The sequence below is a fragment of the Bactrocera neohumeralis genome, chromosome 6, assembly GCF_024586455.1.
Source record: "Bactrocera neohumeralis isolate Rockhampton chromosome 6, APGP_CSIRO_Bneo_wtdbg2-racon-allhic-juicebox.fasta_v2, whole genome shotgun sequence".
NCBI lineage: Eukaryota > Metazoa > Arthropoda > Insecta > Diptera > Tephritidae > Bactrocera > Bactrocera neohumeralis.
The window spans coordinates 5,981,494-6,002,847 of NC_065923.1; the positions used below are offsets into that span (position 1 = coordinate 5,981,494).

At 36.3% G+C, this 21,354-nt stretch overlaps 1 protein-coding gene across 4 annotated transcripts; it reads left to right on the forward strand.

The window, feature by feature from the left end:
* Positions 1-586: 586 nt before the first annotated feature.
* On the forward strand, positions 587-19,620 carry LOC126763056 (AF4/FMR2 family member lilli). Of its 4 annotated transcripts, none has more exons than XM_050480238.1 (4): positions 587-770; positions 16,434-16,522; positions 16,637-17,333; positions 17,401-19,620. In XM_050480238.1, the coding sequence occupies exons 2-4, from the start codon at positions 16,434-16,436 to the stop codon at positions 18,415-18,417; spliced, it is 1,803 nt and encodes a 600-aa protein (XP_050336195.1). In that variant the 5' UTR covers positions 587-770; the 3' UTR covers positions 18,418-19,620. The 4 variants fall into 4 exon arrangements, with proteins under 4 accessions (XP_050336195.1, XP_050336192.1, XP_050336194.1 ...); XM_050480235.1 differs by lacking the exon at positions 587-770 and adding an exon at positions 15,321-15,823; XM_050480237.1 differs by lacking the exon at positions 587-770 and adding an exon at positions 15,975-15,993.
* Positions 19,621-21,354: the final 1,734 nt, after the last annotated feature.

Here is a 21,354-nt window from a genome sequence, read left to right on the forward strand (position 1 = left end):
CGGGCAGCGCGCTGGCGTTGTGGCGTTGCTGACATGCCGGTCTGTCTAGCCCTTCTGTCTGGCGTCGCACGCCACGCTTCAGCACGGCGTCTCAAGGTCTTCGCATTCACTCGCCTACAAAGTTGCCAACAAATAGACGATTGCTGTTGTTGTTGTATTTGCATTGTTTAGCGTGCGCCTGGCAACAAACACGCAACACCTTTGTGGCGCACAAAAACGAAAGAGGGAAAACGTGAAAAAATATATACCGTTAAATGCGCAGTAATGTGTTAGCAATAAATTCGGTTAGCGCTGGGAAATCATACAATTACACTTCATCAATTTATTAATTTCCACTAATCATTGTGGGCGTTTGCGCCAGGCCCATTAATTTTAATACGCTCCTTTAGCTCGAGCAACGCTGCGAATGGCGTGCTCAGCAGCAGTGTTACACGCAATCTGCGTGGCTTACGGCTTTAATGCTACTTAAATATCGACTTTTAACTAATTTTTCATAATTATGTAATTTAAAATATTATAAGCTAAAATAATGAATTGTTGCTCATACATTTCTCTCTCTCTCTCTCTTTCGGCTCTTTTCAGGTCGTATACTATTGATTGCGATTGGCATTTCACTGAGCGTCGCATGCATCAGCGTTTTGATTGTTGCCATAAACTGTTATCGTGTCACGGCGCTGAAACGTCGTGCCACTGTCGCTCTAACATTACCAATTCCACTGTTGCCCGAAGATCAGACACTTCTGCACACTGAGCCGGACAATCCTGTACCCGTAAGTGTAACATACATACAGACATATATCTAATTTAAATTTAATTGTTTTCCAATATTTATGTTTTAATTGCTTGCTAAGAATATTTTGAAATTTTTTTCTTCAAAAAAGAAACTAAAAGCTTTCAATTAATTAAATTGAGTTTCTGCTTGCGCCGAAATGTAGGCAACATTTTAACGAGTACGCTTTTCTATGCGGCCATTTGAGACCTGAAAGTAGTTGTATGGATCAGTAGCGTTATTCATAGGTTCATAGAACCCCCTTCGACAAATATATTTATGTGTGAGGTTTTAGAGAGATCTTACAACTGGTTCTGAGTTATTATTGGGTAGTCGAAAAAGTCGTTTCGTATTTCTAATCAAACTTCAACTTTTTTTTATATTTATACTAATAAATAAATAAACAAATATGTACCATTTTGGTCGAGCACTTTTTGCCATTTTGCCGCTAGAGACATTATTCCATCAGTGTAAATCGAAATTTCGAAATTTCAAGAACGGAAGCGAGTGAACCATTGTTGTGCACACGATCGTCTGCGTAAACTTCACAGATTTTGTTGGTGGTTTGCGTGGCATTCTTCCCTTTTTTATACAAAAATTTCAAAATATAGCGAATTTCTTCAATATTTTCACTCATTTTTGAACAGCTGCAACATTTTTTCAACTTTCCTGAATGTAATTTTTTTTGGTTAAAAGAAGCTTAAAATCTCACCTTTCCAACACTTTATGGTATGACACAATGTTATTTGGTAGCACTGGAGATATACGAACGACTGCAACGACACTTATTGACAAAATACGAAAATACTTTTTCGACTAACCAATATATTACGGCACAGCCTCATATGTGGCAAATATTGCGAAGAAAATAGTCATGTGAGCTTCACTTATACTTTTGTTCTACTTAAAGACGATTTTGAAACAGCAAATATTTGCGTATCATAAAGCCTTAAAGGGGCTCACAGTACCTGGAAAACTTATACCGTTAGTCCACTTCGTTTTAACATTCGTTTCATACATACAAAACGAGCCAATTCGGCCGATAGAAATATGAATTCGGTTAAACTCGTGATCTTCGTAGTTCTAAAAACTAAAAACGTGCGCAATCATTAATTGTCGATAAAATGTTATGGCAACTGCGAAAGCGTTATTTTATTACAACTTGACCATAAAGTTAAGGCAAACGATTTATTAACAACCTTAAGCGAGTATGTGTGTCTGTAGCTGTCCGAGCGCGTAAATTGCGCAATGCCATTTGTAAGTCACCGCCCGCTCGTGCAAAAACAATGCGAATTATGGTAAATTGCATTTCTTCGACAAATTTGGCAAACGATAAAATTTTAATGTTTCAATTTCCTCTTTTGCTCGGCGCTAACGGCTGCATTCGCAGACGCTAAAACAACAGCAACAACGCGTGTGGAGAGGAAAGGAACAAGTGGCAAGGCTTAGTGCGTCAGTGATGCGCCGCTAAGTGAATTGGAAAATGATTGAAGCCGAAAAGGCATAAAAATGTGGACAGACAAACATGGCGAAGTTGTACATTTGCCACTTGGAAATATGTTTGTATGTGTTGAGGCTGCGCATTGCCAAACGCACCTTCAGCTCGTTTGGCTAAATGGAAAATGTTTTGTCTGCCGTGCTAAATGTGTTTACACACCAACAAGAGACGCATAGTTTATTACAACAATAACGCTCGTATGCCAAATATTGTTGTGCATATTCGTGTTTGAGTTTGAGTGTGTGCGTGTGTGTGCGTAAATGTCCTTTAATTGTTTACTTTGCTATGTTTACTGTTGCTCTTGTTCTTATGCAAACATGCATATGTATGCGTATGTGTGTGAGTGTTTGCTGTCTTGTCTGGCTAGAAATTGCAAACGCGTGCCACACGCCGTCTTCTGCCCCGCAACAGCGCTATTAAAAGGCTTTTATTAATGAATTTATGCGTCTGCCCTTGCGTTTGACATAGATAACTGTGCTGTAGGCGCCATTTTAATTCACTCAAACGCACACATACATATGCTGCTTTTAAGTAAATGTATGTATATATGAGTGTGTCAGTGTATGCTAAGAAGTTATACGCTAATCCACCCAATGTAATTTGTATATGTTTATGCATGTGTGTGTGCGTGCGAAGGCAGGACATATTTATGCATATTTGCGTCCTGTAATTGGGTTGCCAGGCTGTTGTCGACATTAATTGCTTCCAAGCTATGCTCAAATATGTGTCGAAATTTAGCGGATGTCTGCATATTTCAGCGTGTGTGCATGTGCCTTGCGTATAAGTGGGATTTAGGGCTTGTTGCTATGGTACGGTTATAATGAATATTTGCCGCGTCTTAACAGCAATCTAATTTTCAAAGTATTTTAGACGTCTAGCAACTGTTTTTGTATTGCGGCTTAGACTCAGACACATAAATGTCACTCACATATGTAGGTATATTTATAGATTGTATAGGAAAAAAGCAACAACGCACTTATAATATGCAATTTGTACAGTCGAGACTATTAAAACAAGGCAGACTACACAATATTTTAGAAGATTTGTGCAGTTACCTTTATTACATTCAAACTTTATTCCATTCGACAGCTGCAACAAGCTTGGCATTTCTTATTTACCCAAATTGCCAGGCACGATACAGCTGTTAATCGCTCTCCAGCTAGATTATGAGAAAAAATTGCATGGAACTAATAATATATATATACTATTGCTTTCAACTAGACAAGTGCGTTAATTAATGCATGATTCCTAAATTACGTTTAGAGGTAATACTGATAATTTTATCAGAAGAATAGTCTGAGTGTATTTTTGTCTATACTGTTTTAAAAAAGGATTTGAGAATTTTTTTTTTTAATTTTAAATAAACTTATAAGAATCTGAATTATTTTGAAAACAGTATTTATAACGAAATTGATTTTATACCGTAAATATAGCGGTACCACGGTGCGTATGAGTAATATTGCGTTGATCGACCTCTTTGTCAGCACAGTGTTGCACTTCTGCCGCAATTCTGTAATAAAAACAGTTTTCAAATATAAAATTAATGACATAAAAACAAGCAGTGCTTTGATGACCAAGTGATGGATCAAAATTGGCTGCTACACAAAGGTACAGGCGCTCAGGCAGGCTCAGCTTTTGGCAACACATTTGAATCTACATATACGCTGAGAAAAGCGTGCAATGCTTTCTCTCTAAACTAAATGCTTCTAATATCTGTCAAAAGTGGTTTTGAAGAAACTTTGCTGCCTGTAGGCTTACCAGCGCTGATCGGATTAAAGCTGCCAAGTTTTTGTTTCGGCAAATGCGCCTTATTTTGCTACAAGGTTACTAAGTATAAGCGAAGAGATGACATGCCCACAAGTCTAACAAATAGAAAGCAGACATACTTAATATATTTTCGTACTTTTTTACTTGCCGAAAAGTTTGCGAAAGGGTTACCTTAGAAGCAGCCAAGATCTAAGCATTTAGGCAACGCTTTCCAACCACTTCGAACAGCTCAAATTTCAAAGTGCCACACACTCGTTTAGCAATAAGTAAAAAGGCAACAAAACAAACGCCAAGAAATAACGAGCAACTTAAGCCACACGGAAATGAGAAGCGCAGACTGCCAGACGGGCGACGTCCTTGAAGAAAAATTTGAAAGTACTTAAGCAAAGCAAACAAATAAAATCCAATCAAATAAACAAAGCAGCAAAGCAGCAAGGCAGCAAGGAAACTTGAGCCTTCGGCGAGTAAATGAAGAAGCATTGCATTAAATATGTATGAGGGAACATTTTGTGGGGCAAAAGTTTCGAGTCTGCCGCTGACACCTACGTGCCACACAACAAAGCGAACGAGCAACAACGAAAAATTGTTAGGCAGAGAGGCGTTGAAAACGAAGCATTAAGCAAAGAAAGTGGCGCATTTTGGGATGGGCGAAATTGTATTTGCTCATATTTGAAGTGGAAGAATGCTTTTCTAATTTCTTCATAAAACTTTCAGCATAAAACGCGAGTAAATATTATTAAACTAATCTCGATAAGAATCCACAAGAAAGCTTGGCTCATAAATGCTTTTTATATTCATCGAAAATTAAAATTTTCAGTAAGCAAACACTACGGACGAACGGACGCTGTTTGCGAAGCATTCAGCGAAATTCTGCCGATTCTTGATCCACTTCTTGGCTGATTTGTGTGGGCAGTTGCGAAGCGGATTATATCAGAATGTGGCTGTGTACCTTCGTGAGACAGAATTTCCTTGAGCGATTATGCCAGCGAACAACAAACAAACCGAGCCAAGCCAACAAAAAAGCACGCAGACTGAAAAAAAGAAAAGAATTAAAGAAAAAGGACAAACTTTTATAGCGAAGGACGTTAGCGATGACGCCCACATAGCGGTAGTGACGTGAAATTCGCCGAAGCAGGCGTTGCATAATCACAATCGTTCAAGTGAATGGCAGGCATAAGAAAATGCGAGCTTCTTGAGAGAGGGAAAATGGTTTCGTGGCACTCAGCTGAATGAAATTTCAGACTCTACAGCAGTGTCTAAAGTGGAAGTATTTGAGGCGTCTACCGAAGACTTCAAGGACTTTTACTTCCTCCTCAGCAGCTGAGTGTCTGTTGCGAAAGCGCCGCAAAAGCACAGAAATGCACACAAAAATTAATACGAAACACGAAGGCAAAATCGTTTACAACGCCACATACAAACACACATACACACTTAGATATAATGTAAAGCGACCAGCAGCTTCGTGTCGCTTGGAGTCCCGAATCAATTGGCGCGTCTGTGGAAAGCCAAAGGCGCTGCGTGCGAAGTATAGCGGAGCGCAGTATGAGCTTGCGAAGGCAAACTAACCAGCGTTAGGCGAGCGAGCTATGCAATTTCGTGTGCTGAAAATGTCGAACCACTGGCAGCAGTAAACATTGTGACTTTGAGGTCGTTGGTGTGTGGTAAGGAGTTTACATGTGTGTGTGAGTTGCTTTCCGCTGATAAAGGTGTCGGTAGCTCCTTCAGCAGACATGCTATTAGGCTGAGCAGTAAAATTTGCAAGTTTCTGACACGTGCAAGCCATTACCAATCAAAAGCACACACAAAAACCAAACATGGGTGTGTATGTGTGTGTGTGTGTGAAGATATCGAAATTCGTGCGCTTTTGATGCTAAGCTCATTTTGCCACAAAGCCGATGTTATTTGACTCACAAATGTGCACACTTCGATAGACTTTGATATTTCGGGAATATATTAAGATATTATACAGATTCTGATTGATTAGTTTTTTAATAATTTTCGCTTAACAGGGGGATTCTTATAGGTTTTTTATTAATTATTATTTTTTTCTATTTAAATTTATATATTTTTTTTTTGAGCTCAAATTCATATATTTTTTTTTCGAAAAACCAAGTTTTATTCCGAATTAATAATAAAAAATACTTTTAATTAAATTAAAAAAAAAAAATTTGCAAAAAAATTAAAAAAAATATATTTATATATAAATATAAATATTTGAATACGGCAATATAAAAATATTCATTTATTCTTACTATATATTTTTTACAATGATTATGAGCTCTCGAGCAAAACAGCAGCTCGACTTTTTACATGCCTAAGTACTTTAACCTGTAGAATAGAGGCAAGCGAGAATATTAAGAAGAGCTACTCAATTAAAGCTGTAATTTAACAATCTTGTCGCCGTCTGATGCGGCGGCGAGTAAAATGAAAACCAAAACAAAATCACTCAGGCAAAAAATGCTGTTGACGTAAATGCCAAGGGCAATGACGCATACACACTTACATATGGTATACATGTACATGCATATATTCATTTTCATCATAGCTGCGGGTTATAGACAAAACAAGCGCCAAAAGTGGCGAAAAGAAGCAAAAGAGCAAGAAATGTAATTAAAACATTATAAAGTTAAAATAAAAACACAAAGCAAATAAATACACACACATACAAACACATTGCATACACAGTGAAATAATTCATGGTGTGCTCTTGCAAATCGAAAAAAACTTCAAGAAACGTCAGACAATCGGAAAAAATAAAATCCCATTGAAAGCAGGGAACGTGAAGATAAGCAACAGTAATGTAATATTTATGGCGCGATCGCCTGCAGGCATTATCTGGCGATACATTTTTATGCATAAGTACGTATATATGCATGCGTGTGTATTTATGTAGGAGTAAATGCGTTTTTAACTAAAGGAAAAGGATAAAAACAGAGTTCGCTCCGCATGAAAAGAACATTCTGAAGAATGTCGTATTTTGTTATGGGCGATAAATGAGAGTCAAAATATACACAGTACATATAATTACAGAAATAAAAGAAATGCTGCGAAGGACAACAATTAAATTTCATGGCCAAAAAACACCAGCTGCCAGTAGTTTTTTTATTTTATATTTTAAAGCTCAAAATGGAATTACATTCAAAACGTAACGATCTTACGAGCATATTAAAACGAAAAAAAAATTTGGTGGAAATATTTCCATGGTGAAGCAAAGACAGTGGCATCATTTGCGGATGTTTCAATATGAAATACTTTACGCTTTAAAAATAGAATTTATTAATTATTTGGTTAGTATCAACGTAAGTGTTATCAATACTTAGATATTAATATAAAATTTTCGGAATACTTTCCAATTTTGCAATTATGAATTTATTTTATTATTTTAATTTTGTAAATATGTGGCAACTCTCTTCCAATAAATATTTTGGAATTTAATTTTTATTTTAATTCTATAAAAAAGTGACAACTCTCTTCCTACAAATTATTTTATTATTTTAATTTTATAAAAATGTGGCAACTCTCTTCAAATAAATAATGCGCAAGCACTCTTACGCCGACTCACTTTGATATATGTGTTGCTTTATTTTATAATTTTTGTTTGAATTTTTTATTTTAAAAGAGGTGGTAACCCTGCCAAAAATATGTATAATAGTATAAATAGTAAGTAGTGTTTAATCATAACATTCCCGTATATACTCATTTTTCATTTTTTAACTTTTGAAATAGGTGGCATCTTTACACCTTTTGCTTAAAACATACGCATATTACATCCAACAAGCCAAGCAGTTCAATCAAATCGGTTCAGTCTTCACTTAAGCGTTGTTTTTTCTCCTGCGCGTGCGTTACGAGCTTTTGCATAACACAAATTCGTTGCTGTCTAACGGTTTTATCTCCCCAATTAATTTAACTTTGCTTGGCTGCCACCAGGAAATGACTCAACATTTGCATATTCAACATTTTGGCATTTGACGCAACTGTCAACCGTGAAGTCACTTTTGTCGCTGACATTATATACTCATCCTCATGCACATATGTACATACACATATGCATTCTTAAAACATATGAGTAAACACTGTTTACATTCGGCTTTTTGTTTTTCAAAGCACTAAAGTGTCATGTTACAATAACAATTTTTTATAAGCATGCTAATGAAATCTGCTATCTGCATCCACATACACATGCATATATATAACATATAAAATATATATAACAACATATATATGTATGTGCAACCGTCTGTTGTTTGATATTTAGCGCAGCCAATGTAATCCAATACAAAACATCCTGTTTTGACCAAACGCAATGCAAAATGCTGCATGCCACTTGAACGTGCATCGTTTGTCATTCATGGTAAATCTGCAATGCAAACAGGCGCAAAAAGTTGAAAAATATACATATAAATATAGAAACATAAATAAATATCTCTATGAATATTCAGTATATGAAAATACATATGTACATGTGTGTATGTGTGCGTATAGTTAAGCTTTCAATGCGAATCGGTAACTTTTTCTGCGAATTCACTGCTGCTCTTCGCACAGAGTACAACTCAATTTAGTTTACTCTTCAATGTCGTTAAATAATTAGTGCAATTTTTTTCATTGCCAGCAGTACGTGACCGCATTGCTGGAAAAATAGCGTTGGAATGCCAGTATGAATGTATATATGTGTATGTATGAATGTGTGTGTGTGTTCATGAAACTTTAGAAACAAATGTTTACATTCCTATAAGCAACCTCTAGGCATTCATGCACTTATGTATGTATGTATATAAAAGCTTACATATGTATAAATGTGTGTTGCCAGCAATTCCGCTTTAAGCCCTTGAGCAACTTTTTAACAAGTGAAGGGAAGCATACGAGTATATATATGTAAATATGTTATTTTTTAAATAAACTGCGCTAGTTAAACGGCAAATATGCACATCGTTAAAATAAATGGGTACAGGGTGCGCCATGTAAATACAAATATTTTTTTAAAAGCAATTATTATAAAATGTTAATATGTACATACATATGTACATATGTATATATGTTTTTCAAAAAAATCTAAAAATATTTCGTCGTTTGAATTTTTTTGTAACAAAATGTACGTGTCTTAAAGCTTGTTCGTTTCAGCACATTTTGTTGTTGACTCATAATTTTTTAATCACTGTATACTACTTTTTCAGCTCTAAACTGAGTTAAAGTGCCGAAAATAGCCTATTTTCAATAATTTTCTTTCATATAAAAATTTTAGTTTTAGTTATAAAGTGGTTATATACTGGTTAGTATCTGACAGCGTCAGCTAGTGAATCGTAAGCAAGAAAAAGCTCAATTTCGTTTTTTTTTCCGAAGGAAAATATTCAAAACTCGGCATGACGTCATTTCTAGCAGTCTCTCGAGAAAAAACTGGCTCCGCGTTGACAGCAGAACTTCTTACAAAAGAACTTCAAAAGTAGAAAGAAAAAATTATTTGTTTTAATTAAGACCATAAAATAGATATTGGTCAAGGGAATAACAAGAAAAGTGAAAATTGCAATTTTGGCAGACATTTTTACAAAAACAAATATAAATTTTGTTAAAAATTTCTGAACATATTTTAGTAATAGTTGCAATTGAACATAATAATCCCTCGTTAAAAAACTTGTAAATTATATATCAACGACTGCGCGAGAAATCTTGACAACCGACGTTGAAAATAAAGTTTCGAGATAAACGCGTTAAAAGCTTTAGGACTAATAGCTGACCTCTAGTCACATCAACTTGAGAGTCTGAGACAATATTCTAGAGATGTTATAGAATTAAATAAGAAATTTAAAAAAAAAAAATATTTTTTTTTGGAAACTGTAAAAAATTGGTATACATTTTACACCAATAGAAATTCAATATTCCCACATTTCAAGTGAATAACTAATAAGAATATCAAAATATGGCACCGCAATAATAGTATATATTTAGGCGCGCAGCAAAACCTATAGAATTAAAAGATCTTGTTTTCTAGTTCTATTTGCAATTTGTATTTCATAATGAATTTATTATATGGTTTTATTTATCGTAAACACATTCCACGTCATAAGCAGAGAATCCAAGCTTGGTTATTTGAATTTTTCTCATAAATTTTGAGGTTATGTGAAACAATTTTCTGCACAGAAGTGATAGGTCTTTTCACTACCTACAACATTGCCATATAACCGTTTTTATAAAACTCGTGGTTTTTCCGGAAATCTAGATAAACCGTTTTTTACTCTTAAAAAATCAACACCATTCGTCCCCGACATCAGATCACCACCAAAATATGGTGCGTGTTCTTTAATACTCATTATTTCATTTTTCATTTCCGATGAATTTAATCCTGCTATGATTTTATTTGTTTTCAAAAATTATATAAAAAGTTGACTTCACTTCGCTTGAAGAATGCAACTTTTCGGATTATTTCTAAGCAACTTTAAGAAGAAGAAGAACTTTAATAATAATAATGCAATTTTCTTAAAATCGAGTTCAGCGGTTATCCTCTCTCGATGTATGCTGTTTTAATTTCAGAAAATTTTATTTATCTTGAAATGCTTGAATATTCAGATTGGATTGGATTTAAAAACTAGTTTGAGAATAATATTATCAAGCGCAATTTTACTTAAATTTCACTGGCTCACGCAGGAGAATTCGTAAAATTGTGCTTATACATACATACTTATGTATGTATGCAGTCATTCACACTGCGTTCGCATACTCACATGCTACACACACATATACAAAAACAACAATAAATGTGCACAAGTGCAAATGGGAAGTATTTAAGTTGTTATTGCTGGAATGTCTGTTCCTATTGTTGTTTTTAACCAGCTGCATTATGGCACATGAGTGTATATGTATGTTTGTACGCATGTGCACATTGGCATCCCCTGCGCTCACCCGCCTGCATTACCAACGAAGGCTGCACTCTGTCGCTGATTGTTTGTTTATGCGTTCACATCGTCTGCTGCTGATGGTTACTGTCTGCCACTGCGTTCCGCACCCACCACCTCCCTCCGCACCGCGATTAACGGCGTGACGGCAGCGCATACTCGCCAAAGCTAAAGATTACGGATCGCAACTGCAAACAATGCGAGCAGCGCCCGCAACACAACCAACTGCAACTGCATACAACACAAACAGCAACAACAGCAGCAGCAAAGGCACTAACAACAAAGGCACGAGAAAACAGAGCGTAGACGCACCAAATGCTCGCGACGTTGACACAAAATGCAATGCCACTGAACTTTAATTGGCACATTTTGATAATGAACCGTCAGCGGCGGCGACTGCAAACAACAAAAACAGCTACAACAATAGCAGCGCAATACTTGTAAGCGCAGTAATAACCGACAACAGGCGACAACAACATAGACAAACAACAAGAGTAATTGCTCGTAAATATATGTATGTATGCGACGAGTAAAAACGTAGCGACAACAACATCAACAACAACAACAAATGCAAGCATTTACATACATACTTATGTGTTTGTATGTAGGCGCGTAGGCAATAATAACAGCTACCATAACAGTCAATACAAAAACAAAAGCAAAAACAACACAAGCGAGTCACTGCGTCATCGCTGCACCTTCGTCACCTCACACTCCCGCGACCCACCACGTTCCCGCTTAACGCAAACAAACTCACTGTGTGACTCCAAAGTAAAATCAACGCAGTGACAGTGGCATTCACCGCAATAAATGAACTGTTTAATGAAAAATATATGCATACATATGTATACAGATACAGATGTAAATATATAATTTCGTTATGAATGCTAAAAAATATACGTACGCAATTTCATACATGTTTGCTTGTGTTGTTGTTTCAATTGCAAGGAAATTCCGCCAGATTTGGTGTCTCTAAGCATTTATTTCTAAAATACAAAAACATTGAAAAAACAACAAAAAATTATATTTTTTTTTATAAAAACAGCATATTTTTTAAAAATATCCTTCAAAATTAAAATTTGTATACAAAATTTATTTTTAAATATTTATTACATTTTATTTCAAAAAATTTGCATCAAAATATTTACTTACAAAGTGTACAGTTTCATATGATTTTGTGCTGTAATTTTGCCTAATTATTCAGAATTAACTTCAAAAACTCACTGAAATTTGATTACACCGCAATTAACCATATTTTATTTATTGCCTTGAGTGACGCCTTTAACACATTGAATCAAGTCAGTGATCTGGTGAAGACTAATTGCCTTTGAAACTCCGTGCCGAACCAGTTCTCGGCGGTTAGAGACCTCTGCGGCTTTAGGGGGTCAGTCGAGCAACTCAAGTCTGTAAATATGTGTGTATGTATGTATGTAGTTTTTAGTCAAATTTTGCCAAACAAGCAGGGCGAATGGTTTTTGCTGTTCTTAATTGTTTTATAAGATACTATAACAGTTCGGATTCTAACCCAGAACAATTAAATAAAAATTATGACTTTCTTTATAATTAATTATTTAACTACATATAAGATAAAATAAGGTAAATAGATGAGGATTACACCGTGATCTAAGGTCTATTGTGGTCTTTCCTAAGTCACAACGACCCACCTAGCCGCAATTTGACTATAAATCGTAAGATAATCTCGTTTGAGGAAATTTATTATTCTGTAGAAATAAATTGAAAACGAAAAGTTTATGTTTTTTCACTATATGTATATATTTTTTATTTTTTTATAATTTTTTTGCATAAATTTTTTTTCATAAATTTTTTTATACATTTTTTTCATAATTTTTTTTTATCAAACTTTTTTTTATAAATTTTTTACATAAAGATTTTTTATAATTTTTTTGTAAACATTTTTTTTTATTAATTGGTTTTTTATAAATCTTTTTTCATAACATTTTTTTATACATTTTTTTTATTAAATTTTTTTGTATCTGTATACCCATTCTCCAGTTGACTGTACTGTTGAGTAGCAAAGTTGGAAACTCGAGATGTACGATAGTTCTCACCTCGCGCTTTAAGTTGACTGCAATTCAATAATTTCATAAATTTATTTACCAATGTTGTTCTGATTTCTTCTAAGCAACTGTTAAATGTCTATAATACACGAGTTTATTGCTTGAAAGTGTGTTTCGCGTCCGCCATAACACTATAAATAATTAAACAGCCCACTTGGCGATGAAAATTTAAACAAAACGAAAAAAATCAAAACAAAACAACAAAAAAGTAATTGCAACAGACAGTAACAATAACAATTAAATTACGTTATTATATGAGGAAACAAAAACAAATGTAGCAAAATGAAAAAGCTATGAAACACACACAAATATTTAGAGAGAAAAAATAAAAACAACGGCGGAGAATGCAGACAGGCGAAAAGCAAAAAAAAGAACATTAAACTTAAATAAATAAATGCCTAGTCAACAACAGTTCAGCCACCAACAAACGTAACAACAACAACAGCGCATAGCGCAAACAAGCCAAGTAGCAGTCATTGCAAAATGCGAGTACCGTTTGTGGGCTGAGGTGGGGCGGTGAGGCGCGCCATGCGAAGGGGTTAAGGTATTTTTTGTTTTGTCTGTCCACAGCTGCGGTGCTACGCCGACTCTGCGGGGCACCGTCCAATATAAGTACACATACTAGTATGTAGCCATGTGCAATGTCCGGCTGGCTGTCTGGCTGCATGTCTGACCGTTGGTTGGCAGGCCTTAGCCGCGCCGTTGGTGGTTGACCGTCGACTGGCTGGCTTGTAGGCCATGGCGTATAAGTGCGCGCGGGTAGGGAAAGCAAAAAACAACAAGCCGAGTAAAGTAAAATAAAATAGGAGCGCGCAGCGCATAGGAAAACAAACAAATGCGAAAAGCGAAACACGAAACGCGGGCACCTCCTGCGGCCAAGTGGGCGCAGCGCTGGTGCTAGACTCTCTCGTGACAGTGAGGTTATGTGGTCAACTACAAGCTCCAAACAGCGGCAACGTGATTATGCGCATACTTCTCTCTACTTACTTAAATGCATTAAATTAGTTGCGAAAAAACTTCCTTATTCATGCGCTGCGGTCCTAAAGGAATTTCATTTCATTGCCCCATAGCATACCTCAAATGAATAACTCTCCTTATAGCGTATGTGTGTGTTCATAATTCGCCTGTTATTTATTTTTGGAATTTTTGTTTTATTTTTAATTCAATTTAGTAGACGTTTTCTCATTTCAATTTTCGAAAAAGTTTTTCATTCATGAATTTTTGGTCACACGCTATAGGTGCTGTGGTGGGCAGTGTTGTCTGACGTTTGCATTTATTTTATTTATTTTCGTATTGGCTTTTGTTGTTGTTATTGCGGAGCGGAAAATACTGTGGATTTATCTTTCGTTGCCAATATTTGGGCGAAAATTATTACCTATTATTTTTTTTTTTTTTTTTGTGATTTGGCTGCTGCCAAAAGAATTTGTGCGCTTTATGAGATTTATTTAAAATATGGTATCGTAGATTCCGCTCGCTATATACATATACTTACATATCGTCAGTTAAAATGCAAAACAACGTATCATCAAAAAAAATTTTAAATCGTTGTCAGATATAATAACCAATATATAACCGTTTTATAACCAAAACTCAAATTTTGTTTCAATATGAGTGTATGATAACCCATATATAACCAATATATAACCGTTTTATAACCAAAACTAAAATTTTGTTTCAATATGAATGTATGATAACCAATATGTAACTAATATATAACCGTTTTTTAATAACCAATACTCCAATTTTGTTTCAATATTATTGGTTTCTATTCTATCGTTTTTTCCTTCGCCTATAAACTTATGAAAAGTGTTGCTACGTTATTTTGCATTTTAGGTAACGATATGTGCTTATGATGTATTGTGTAAGAGTACCTCTACAGCATACTTAACCACAAAATATTTTACGAAACAACAAAAAAATAATTAGTTTTTAAAATTAAAATATTTTAAACGTTTCGTCTGACGATTGAAATATCTAAAACCCTAAGTCCCCGTGTCTAGCCATAAATAAGATTATTTGATGCCGCTGAAAACCCTAAATATTATCTCTGCGAAACCGAATATGCTGTAAACACCTCTGCTGCTTTATACATATATTTATATATTGGTTTGTGTAATCGCTTTTGCGTCAATTACCGGGATCATACCCATGTGTCTTCTTTAAATTTTCGTGGTATTTCTAGGTGTTTGCTTTAATTTTATTTTTTAGTTCTTTTCTATTTATATTTTACACTTTTTATACATTGTTTCGCTTGGCATTCCGCCAACTGAGGCGACTGCAGCGTCAGCACGCTGTCTGCCCGGCTGAAGTGGTGAAAAAATGTACAAAAATCGGGCAAAAAAATTGAAACAAAAACCATCCAACGAAGTGACTATTCTGTAGAGATGGCGGTATAATCATGAGCACATACATACATACATATGTACATCCACGCATGTAATACAGTTGCCAGACAAACAAATAGAAAGCCAAAAACCCACAAGATGTCTACAACAAAAGACACATGCTCATATCTGAAAACACACACATGCAGACGGACATACGTACACAAGTGGGATACTTAAATGCGATGGCGGAGACGCTGTCAGTCAGACAGACAAGCAGGAATAGTAATAACCGACAAACAACGTTGCAGTCACAGTCACCAACGCCGGCGACGTCGTCTTCTCAGACACTCAGTCTGCCGGGCTAGAAGAATTGTAGAAAAAATGCGCAAATAAAAGAAAAATAAAGTCTTCTCTAGGAAACGTGTTATTCTCATTCGCTGCATTTTGACTTGTATTGGTGCATGCTTACATGCTGCATATATGTGTACACATATACATATGTATGTATGTATATATATTTCCTATACATACATACATATGTATGTAACAAGTGCTTGAGAGCGCCAAGTGTGCCTTACTATTTGTCCTTTTTATTATACTTCGAGCGTGACTGTTGGCAGGAAAGGCCGTAGCTGGCTGCGACGCTTGCGAGTCTTTCAGCTAAAGTGGGGTTAGAAAATTTCGTGATTTAAATGAAAAGAACCTATTGCAAAAAAGAGCTAACTAAGCCTCTTATTGCAAGCGTGGGTCCAAAACTTGAATTCTCCTCTGTAGATACTATTTAATACTTATGCTTCAAATACAACTACATAATTGAGAGTTTTTTTGTTGACAGCTGTCATTGCGAAAGACACACTTATTTTATGTCCCTCAGAAGTTAACTTATGTAAAACTGTTAAGCATTTTCGTAAATCTAGCTTTTGTCGCCGAAACAGCTGTCAGGCTTAAATGACGTCAGCAAAATTGTCGTTGAATGTTTGAAAATTTTTAAAATCAATATACTTCATACATACATACATACATATGTATATATGTACATATACTGCTCGAATTTATTTGCATTAGACTATAACAATATTTCTTACAAAAGCGTTTTCTTCTTCATTCCAGATGCTATCGGTACAGACTGCCGGCTACGCGGGAATGGAGCGGCTCGGCGTTCCGACCCGCACCACACTTAACTCACCACCTGACGACAGGTAATAAGACAATGCAAACACAAACACACATATACGCACACATACACAGATTTGAGTGACAGGCATTAAACTAACCTATGTACCTTCTGCTTCTTCTCCCTTTCTTTCTGACAGAGGGCAATATAGTTGTAGAATGCGCGTGGAGACACTGCCGGCGCGAGACATTTTAGTACGTAGCGAAACTGTGATCCGTAGCAACAACACAAGCGGCGGCTGTACGAGCGCTTGTATGACCACTGCCAACAGTAGTGGCAATAAGAGTCAGCAACAGCAGCAACAACTATTAAATCAAGAGCATCACAATCAACATTCCCACCATCATCAGCAACAGCATCATCACCAATACCAACAACAACACTACCAACACCACCATAACCAGCAACAACATTACCAGCGCATGTCAACGCAACAACAAGAACAGCAACAGCAACAGCAGCAGCAGCAATCGGCGTGCAGCAGTGCAAGTAGCGCGCGTAATGGCAACATGCCCGCACGCAGCACAACAACAAGTATTAGCAACAGCAATAGCAGCAGCAATTTCATGCGCGGCGGCATCGAGGCGGCCACCCTCAAGTACGGCAGCATGGGCAGCGGGAGCGGTGGCGCCGGCGGCGGCTACGGCAGCAGCATATCGGGCAGTTCCTGTGGCAGCAATAGTTCCTGCAATAGTCACAGCATCGACCACCATCAGCACTATCAGCAAGCGAAGCAGCCGAAGCAGCAGCGCACGCCACGTTGCCCACACCATGTGCCGCTGCCGGATAGCGAATGGGGTCAGGATCGCAGCATGCAACTACGCGCAAGCTATCAGGTTGGTTTCAGTGCATTCACTTATTAGCAAAACACTATTTAACTGCGATTTTCTTCTTCACCCACAGCAATCTGAATTAACGCGTTCCTACATCAAACCTCCGCCGAACAAAACCATAAAAGACGTTCCAGAACAATCATCCTACAATTTTAATGCGCTGTCAGCGTTTAGCGGCTCCAACATAACGCTATATGCGGCGCCCGCGACGTCGGCAGCAGCACAGCCACAACAACAACAGCAACATCCACCAAAATCAAAGCCAAACGTGATCACAAAGCTTTTTTCGCGCAAAAGCTCACCCAAATCGCCCACAGCGCTCGCATCATCATCCTCTTCCACGTCGGCGTGCTCCTCACTGCCCACGTCCGCGTCTATAACGTCCATGCCCGCATCGACATCGTCCTCAACGTCATCGATAGCGTCCGCAGCTGGTGGCGCAGCCCTAGCAGCGGCAGCTCTATCGCCTGCCGTATCCACATCATCAACGCCATCGGCACTCGCGTCGACACCCCTAGCATCTATGCCCATATCGACTGCGTCATCGCTAAAGACGACCGCCTGCAGTTACGGCGCCAGCTCATTGCAAGCGTCCACGCCACCTTCCATAACGGCCGGTCTTGCGACCAGCACACAACTACTGACCACCATCGGCGTCTCGCCCACAGCCACACCCGCCTCCATCGAGCGCATACCAACGCCGCCACTCTCGGTGACTGTGCCCATTGGTGGCTACCATCACTTACACCACCATCTCCACCATCATCACCACCAACAGCAGCAGCAGCTGCGCTTGCACCAACAGCAGCAGCAAATACTATTAGACAGCATCGTGGCCGAAAGCGCCACGCCCACAACATCGTTGCAGTCGCTGAAGAGCAGCAGCTGCAACTTGGCTACCGCCGGCGCCGCTGAGCGCAACAGCAGCCGCAGCAGCCTGGTCGCCATGGACTGCTATCCGCTGACCGCCGCGGCGACAGGCGGCATGACGCCACGTTCGCGCACACCAACAACCCTGGCGGACAACAACAATTGCAATTGCAATAGCAAAGACTGTAACACGTGCACGCCGAACGGAACCACATAGCGGCGTGTGGCTGCCGTTGCAGGCACCACACTTGATGGCATCGAAATCGCGAAGATGGCATAGTGTGGTGGTGGGGCAGGAGAAGTAGATAAAAGACACGGGTACGGCGCAGCGTGAACAAGTTGTGCATTAACTAGCAACAAATTCCTGTATGCGTATGCCTAGGGGCCAAGGGGGAAATTTATAGTCTAAGTCGCTGCAATATGTTGCACATACACACTTACGTCTGTATGTACGGCAGTTATGTAAATCTATTTAATTTGAGCATGGAACTACTTTAACGCTGGTTTCACATGAACTTTGTATTCACATCATTTCCAAACGCAACAGTACGGCACAAGGGGGAAAACGAAAAGGCGAAATAAAAAATGAAAAATGCATAAGCGCACCGCGATACATTCATACATACACAAATACAATTGTGTGCGAGGTTCTTGAGCGCAGAAGTGACTGTCGCCAAAAGCGCTCTGCCGGCTGAGATTAAAAAAAAATTATTTATGAATTCGCTTAAGCTAAATACTTGTATGTTTGCGATTATTCGAAGCCTAAAGTAATTTTAAGCAAATATTTTATATTGTATTTATTAAATTAATTTTTTAACTATTCAAAATTTATGTTAGCCAATTAAACGAAAATTGATTTCGGCGCCAAAAACTAAAGCGAAAAAATGTGTAGAATTGTGTTCAGACTTTTTCTCAATTAATTATGCGTGTGTGCGTGCAATTGCCTTTGATTATTAGTAAATTATATTAAAATGATTGTTTATTTAGTAGGAATAATGCTGGCAGAATACTGAGGCGAAAAAGTATTCGCACTGCGCATTCATTCGCAGCCTCCCGCCCTTGAATACTGTTGTGTTTTTAAACGATTTTAATTTGTAAAGATTAATCTAAAATAAATTACAATTTAAGTCAATCCAATAAGTGTAAATAATCTAAACATTAGCGTAGGTAATAAATATACTAGCCTTGTCCGTACTACATATAAGTAGACATACTATTTGTATGTAGTGTAAGTGAGGAGAAGAAATTATATAAAGGATAAATGGATTTTTAATTAGTCTAAAATAGCGGAAAGTAGCTGTAAATGGATAATTAAATAAAATAAACTGAATTAAATATGCTATATATTAAATATATGCAGAGCTGTAATATTAATTTCAACAAGCAGTTAGCAAAAATAAACTCTAAAATTTTTAAATAATCAATTGCTTTTTATTTAATTTATTTATTTTTTTAAATAAAGGCCGTAAAATATATTTCGTATGAGCAAATTCAAGGTAATTTATGGGGTTATATATAGTTAGAAGGCTGAAAAAAGCGAATTTTCCAGATTTTTTTTTCTGAGAAAACTTTTAATTTATTGATCCATAAATTTGAATACATACAAATACATGGTATCTTTTAACTGTATTTTAAGACTTAGTATTAGAAAAAATTATTTTTTTTTTTCTCAAAAAAGACGTTTTGCTTTGACCACTATATTTCTGAACTGGCTCCTCTGAAATTAAAAAACCAAACAGATTTCGTTAAAGTAAAGTTAAATCTGGTAATCAAAATCGAATGAATAAGCAAAATAATTTTTTTTAACAAAACTAAAAAAAAATCGAGTTTTGAGCAAAATTTCAGCCTTAAATTGTTTATAACAAAATTTTTATCGGTGAGAGAAAATCTCCGATTAAATACCAAAAAATATTTTTAAGAAGCTCGTGTTAATATTTGACACTAATCGGTTTAGCCGTTTTCGAGTAATGTTGGTCACCTATTTTGAAACCACCATTTTGAGAAAAACGAGTTTAAAGTTTAGCCTTATACTTCCAAGCACTCTGAAATGCCTTTTCCAATTTGCTTGTAACTTCGAAAATATTCACCGGAATGATTTGAAATTTTCTCTGTGTATTCTCATGTGAACGCATTCATTTTACCACTTTTTAGGGAATTTTTTTTATGCGACAACAAAATTCAATCATTTTAATTTTTTAATATATTTTTATTTGTATTTTGAAATGTACAAAAAAAAATTCGCTTTTTACATTTTTAATGTATATTTTTTTTTAATCAAAGTAGTCCCCAACATAAAAAAGTAGTTCACTGGTCATGGTGATAGCTGCTGTTCATGTTGTCTGAAATAAATAACTCGAATGGATTATTATTCAGTAGTTCTGCGGATATCGTCCCTACCAAATATAATCAATTTCATACAAAAAAAAATGTCGAACTTCAAAAAAAGTCACGAAAATCTTGTTTTTTTCGTTAAAAATCGTTTAAAAAAAATATGAAAATATTTTTGAAAATAAATAATTCTGGTAGGGACGATAACTATAAAAGAGTAGAAGAAGATATGTAAATTTTAAAGCAATCGGTTGAATGCTTTTTTTTTAGGACCATGACAGTTTCTGAAAATGATGATTCGAGAAAAATGCGTTTAGAAACGTAGCAGCTGCAGACTTGTCATGGCGCCTGGTAGACAGTCGCTTACGACACGTCGGCGACTATGAGCTGTAACTTATCAAATACTATGAATTTCGGTCTGAATTTTTCACAGCATGTTTTCAATAGGTTTTACTGTCAAAATAAAAAAAAAATCGATTTTTTGAAGTGATTACATGAGAATACCCCCTTAAGAAAATAAATTTAGAAAAACGATTTTTTGAAATTTCTAACTGTATTTAACCCTTTAATAAATTTCTAAATATTTAAACATATATAACTGTTAACATATATTCTTCCTTATTGAAAAGTGATATCGGAAAAATATAAATTTCAATAACATTTTTTTAATTTTTTTTGTTTTAGATTAAATTCTTGACAAAAAATAATATTTTTTTGTTTAAGATTGAATTGAAGATAAAAAATTAAATTTTGAAAACAGGTTTGCTCGTTCGGAATAAAATTAATTTTTTTGCCTACCAAATATTAATTTTGTACACTAACAACG

Excerpts from the sequence above, each read along its gene's own strand:
- LOC126763056 (XM_050480235.1), top strand. The coding sequence starts at position 15,785 with ATGCTTACATGCTGCATATATGTGTACACATATACATAT. Across the intron at positions 15,824-16,433 it reads ATGTGTACACATATACATAT|ATGCTATCGGTACAGACTGC; the intron begins GTATGTATGTAT and ends TCTTCATTCCAG. Across the intron at positions 16,523-16,636 it reads AACTCACCACCTGACGACAG|AGGGCAATATAGTTGTAGAA; the intron begins GTAATAAGACAA and ends TCTTTCTGACAG.